The sequence below is a fragment of the Acanthisitta chloris genome, unplaced genomic scaffold (genome assembly GCF_000695815.1).
Source record: "Acanthisitta chloris isolate BGI_N310 unplaced genomic scaffold, ASM69581v1 scaffold2298, whole genome shotgun sequence".
Taxonomy (NCBI): Eukaryota; Metazoa; Chordata; class Aves; order Passeriformes; family Acanthisittidae; genus Acanthisitta; species Acanthisitta chloris.
In genome coordinates this window covers 10,826-16,311 of record NW_008685168.1, presented here as the reverse complement: position 1 = coordinate 16,311, position 5,486 = coordinate 10,826, and the positions used below count along the sequence as shown (strand labels likewise).

At 40.2% G+C, this 5,486-nt stretch overlaps 1 protein-coding gene across 1 annotated transcript; it reads left to right on the top strand.

The window, feature by feature from the left end:
- Nucleotides 1–25: 25 nt before the first annotated feature.
- SLC35E3 (solute carrier family 35, member E3) lies at nucleotides 26–3,532 on the top strand (the record flags this gene model as incomplete). Its single annotated transcript, XM_009079619.1, has 4 exons — nucleotides 26–148; nucleotides 1,654–1,812; nucleotides 2,728–2,810; nucleotides 3,261–3,532. Coding segments are annotated over 4 exons (552 nt in total), but the record flags the coding sequence as incomplete, so codon positions are not given.
- Nucleotides 3,533–5,486: the final 1,954 nt, after the last annotated feature.

Sequence of the window (5,486 nt, the reverse complement as noted above, 5' to 3'; positions counted from 1 at the left end):
CCCTCTCCCCACCTCAGCCCCTCTCCCACCTCCGCAGGTCCCGATCACGCTCGGTGTCTTCCTCAACTCCTACTACGACGTGAAGTTCAGCGTCCTGGGCATGGTGTTCGCCACCTTGGGCGTCCTGGTGACCTCCCTCTACCAAGTGGTGAGTGGCAGTGTGGGGGGAGCTTTGTGCCTGGGTGGTCGTCTAGGTTTGATGGCCTTTGTGTACCATCCTGCCTTGCTGAGCTTTAAAAAACGCACCAAACGGCGATAACCTGCCGTAACCCCTAATAAATTAAGGAGTGTATTATCTTTGCTGCTGAGAATTGGGATGTCATCTCTAACGTGAGTGTACAAAGGGGCAGAGATGGCTTTAGTGGTAGAACTTCTTTTTCTAGAGAGAATAGATGTTCTCCTTGCTGAAGCAAGTGCCTTGCATTTGTGCCTTTCCCTAGAAAGGATGTTTTCGAGTCTTTCAGTTAATCCCATAGTTTATCCTTGAGCTAGTTACAGCTATTTATCAGCATCCTTCAATTTCAACTCTACATGTTCTAAGGTGTTTTTGGAGAGGGTGCATTAATACTTATGCACTTATACACACAATACAAACTTTCTGGATGATGATGGTTTTAAAAATATGTTCAAGGACTGCCTTAGTCCTTCCACTGTAACATCATATTAGGAGCTCAACCAGTTCTTTATTGGCTGTGACTGTAAAAGCCTCCCAAGTTTGAATCCCCTGTCATGCTGATGTGATAGTTGGCCATTTAAACTTGAATTTCTTCGTAACAGGTGTACTGTGCCTCCAAAAAGAAGAGAGGCTGTTTGACCCATAGAATGTAAGATGATAAATGATGGTCTCTTGCCCTGTTTTGGGGCAGGAGGAGAGAGATGCTGCCTAACCACTTTAAATGATGGTGTGTGTACTGGAGAAATTACAGTACTGGAATGAAATTACTCTGTAATGTTGAAAAAAACCAAACTCAACCTTAGCAAGTTTCTATGCTGGAATCCATGTGACTTAACGTGATTGATGAAGTATTAAATGTCAGTCTTCAGTACAATATAAAGATGCATCTTTTTGGCTGTAACATGTATCTTTGTAGCCACAGATAATCAATATTTCTTAAATCACGCTACCTTGAAAACTGAAGTTTGAAGTATAGTCAATCTTGAATGAAATCCATTGAATCTGGAATAAACTAACAAAAGAAAGACAAACGTTTACTGGTTTTGTTAGCTAGTATGTGGAGGAAAATGAGAAGCAAGGACCAGGAGCAGATCTCTGCTTAGGCAAAGGTACTCAGCTCCATCACAGACACCGCCTGGAATTTGTGTTGAGAATGAAAGGGAGTTAGCATTTTCTCCCCAGCTCTGCTACTTTTTTGTTCTTCCTCAAGTACAATACCCTCAGGCTATGGAAAAAGGAAATTTTGGGCACTCAGGATTTTTTCACTGCCCTTGTATACGATTTTCTCCTCGTGGCTTTTGTGCTTGCAGGAACCACATGGAGCCTCCAGTCAGGCAGAGGTGAGGCTCAGCAATCTGTTTATGTAGCACTGTCCACGTGAGACTCCCTCTGTGTTAGTAGCCAGTTTGCTTTTGCTCAAGTTTTCAATCTGTTGGTTTTTTCCCCTCATGTTTAACACCTTTCTCTTTTGGTTTTAGTGGGTAGGTGCTAAGCAGCATGAGTTGCAGGTAAACTCTATGCAGTTGCTGTACTATCAGGCACCAATGTCCTCAGCCATGTTGTTGTTCATCATACCCTTCTTCGAGCCAGTCTTTGGAGAAGGGGGAATATTTGGGCCCTGGACACTTTCTGCTGTGGTAAGGCTTTTATTGACTTGGTTTAAATAATTAGCACTGGTGTAGTTAAATTTGACATTTTTGTACAGCCACAGATCTTTGTACAGACATTGGCTATGATGAGAGGGGCAAGTGCAGGAGCAAAAAAAACCCGTTATGAGTCTGTCACACTTCCTCTGAGAGGAGTGAGTCTGTCAATGGATTTATCTCCTTATTCTTGTTTCTGTTTAGAGGGCGTCTGAGCAACAGAAAAATCTCTCAAAATCCGGAAGCTTCCCCTAGTGTATTAAATTAAAAATATGTAAGTGCTTTAATTCCAGCACTGTCCACTCAAGAGAAAGAGATAAGCATGCTCACTTTTGACACTCTCGACTCCTCTTCTATGGAAGGATGCCAACTCTGGTTGTTCTCTAGAATTGGTGGTTTATTTTCACCAGAAGTCTATAATTTCTTTCCATATCCTTCTGTCTGGAAGGCATATTCTTAACACTGCTGTTTGTGCCCCTCAGCAATGGGTTATTTCTTCTAGCACTGCAGATTATGAATGGGATAGCAAGTATTTGCAGTAACAAAATATTTTGCTAAAATAGTTTTTGTGTTGGCCATAAATTAGACTTTGTCTCAAGGGTAAGAATCCAACCTCTGTGTGTATGAGTAGCCAGATTTTCCAGATCAACCTTAAATGTTCGTCGAGAGTAAAGGAGAAAATGCTTGTGGTTCTATCAGTGTATATTTAAGGACATCATATCCTGATCTGCTTATACACATCACCAGGGTCTGTACTGATTTGAAGCTGTTTCTATTTTTGTTCTCTATATGTTTTTCTTGCCTGATATTTTGTGTTTCAAAGTAAACGAAACTAAATAAATAAGCCAGAATGTGTCTACAAATGGCCAAAAGCAGGTCAGATTACTGACTGTGTCCATTAATCCACAGATAATGGTACTGCTGTCTGGAATAATAGCCTTCATGGTAAACTTGTCCATTTACTGGATCATTGGAAATACATCACCTGTCACGTATCCTTTGTAACATTTGTCATTTTTCCTGTTTCCAGGTGAATTAAGTGAGAATTCATTTGGGCTGATTTACTGTGGGAGAATTGTTGGGTAACCTGCCTGCTTTATCTTAAATGATGAAGCTGGAAAAGCATGTTCATGTGTTAGTGTATTTTGCTCCTTTGGGATTTGTGTAAGTAATGGTGGTTAATCAATGACCTTTATACCTGCAAAGAATATTAACCCACACTTTGGCTACCTTGAGGACGTGTCAGCCAGTTTGTAGTGTACAATGGGTGAAAGGCTTTAAGTGGAGGTTAATACAGCCACAGGGATGCATGAAAATTCCATAAATTGGAGTCAACACAGCATATCCATTGCATGCTTTGGATGTAATTACTGGAATTTCCAAATGTTTGTTTTTACAAAAAATAATGCTGCTATTTGCTATTCTCCTTAACAGATGTCTAGGTACAACATGTTTGGACATTTCAAGTTCTGCATCACCCTCCTGGGAGGATGCCTCTTATTTAAGGATCCGCTGTCCATTAATCAAGGCCTTGGGATTCTGTGCACATTGTTCGGCATTTTAGCTTACACTCACTTCAAGCTTAACGAGCAAGAAAACAGTAAGAGTAAATTGGTCCAGCGTCCATAAAGCGAGAGTTTCTGAACACTGTTGTGAAGGAAAACAGTCTTTAAATGTGCATTGATTCTAGAATGCACAAAATTGCCTCATTCATTTCGATCTATGGTTTTATTTTAACCATCAGGATTGTTATTCTCTAACTAAACCAAACGAACTGAATTATGTAAAATGCTGGGGGTTTGCCCATCTCAGTCCCTCCTATCGTTTTCACTAAATTTAAACGGTAACTTGAAAAAGGCATACTACAAATTGCTGTGGAAATTGTACCGAAGTAATTATATTTTTTGCATACCAAATGAGAGCATGATGGCTACAGTTATAATAGAGTGAAAGAAAAGGAATCCTGTCTCTGTGATCACGCCAGTATTGCTGTTGTGAAGACACTTGGAGGCACTTTTTTGCTGATGTTATGGTATGTAGTGATGCTTCCTCCTTTTTGTCTGGTGAGCAAAGAAGAGGGAAACATTCTTTGTCCAGTCATTTCAAAAAGGGCCACCAAGCTCATTCCTATTTCTTGTATGCTTTCTTATCTCTCTTTGGCTTCAACAGAGGGATAGATTTTTGGCTGGAGAAAGTAGATATAATTACAGATGGGCAACTGGAAAACTTGAAGCCACATGCTGAGGTATAGAAGAGTAGGGAATCCGATCTAAACAGTTCATCTTCATTTTTTCTTTTAGTCCATCAGGACATCAATGACATATTTCATGTTTTGAAAAATTTTGTTACTGCTTTAGAATTTTCTCTGTGCCAAAACCAAGACTTTACATGAGATCTTGTAAATACTCATGAGCCTAATAAAATCCTTGATTTTTGTGGTAATAACCAAATATTTTGCAAGCCTTGCACACAGACACCCATACTAAAAAATATTTTGGAGAAATCTTCGGAAAGGTCACCATTTATAAGGGCATGAAGTTGCCCAGTTCTCTCTCCTGCCTTCAGCCCCAGCTCCCTCACTCCCACACCTTTCCCCAAGAGTTACCTTGGATGGGATCTGCAGGTTTGTCTGTTACTGTTCCAGGGGAGAGGCCCAGTCTGGGCAGTGCTGGGCAGGCAGCATTTCCCCAGCACAGTCCTGGGACATGGAATAGAGGGTCTGAAGAGTGCAAGGTGGGCCCTGCTTCTGCTCTAATTCAGACATTCTTTGCAAATTATTTTATGACAGTAGCAAGCACTCATTTTGGCAACGTGGATGGAAGAAGTTGAGTGCTGTTCTAGTTTAAAAAAGGAAAGAAAAAATAACTGCTTTCAGTAAATCTGGAGGGAACATATGTTCGCTAGATTTGCTGGGTTAGAATTTAATTGCAGTATCTTAATCCTTACATGTTGGGGTTTGTATTATCTCCATCTACCTCTAGCAGATTTAAAGGGGGAATTATGTGAAGAAAAACAGGTATTTAAGTTTTGCAGCCACGACAGAAGTAAGATTTAGTTCCTCCAAGCTTTTCACAATAGAGGTAAGAAATCCTAAGTGTAGGAAACAATGCAGCTTTTCTCAAGCTTGTAAATTATTTATTCTGATTCAGAGTTCTTGATTTAAGAAAAAGTTATTTCTCCATATAACCTGTGTTTACACTGTAATGCTCTTTATCGTTTCAGAGTTGGAAATACTGGAATAGTTTTACATCTTTTCCATCTGTTTCTTGGGCATTGTACTGGTCCGAGGATGGGTTTTAATACATTTTTATAGATCTATATAATTAGTTTAAAAATATAAAATGACATAATAATGTCGCCTTTGACTTCGGTAATTTGGTGCTTGTTCGACAGATTTTTGCATCTGGTTTTGCACAACTTCCTAAATTCTTGCAGGCTGTGGGGGCACTGTGCCAGAGGAGTTTTCCTGTTGGTGGCTGAACAGCTACTCTCTCAGGCTTGAGGTTGAAGGAGAGTGTTTTGCTGCTGTTACATATATGAAAGGGAGGTTTGTCTTGCAGGAACTCTACCTTCAAGACAGAAATTCAATTCAGAAGGACTGTATCCTCTTTCTCTCTCATTTCAGGAGATGAATGTCCAGCAATGGCCCAGGACTAAAGCAGTATTAA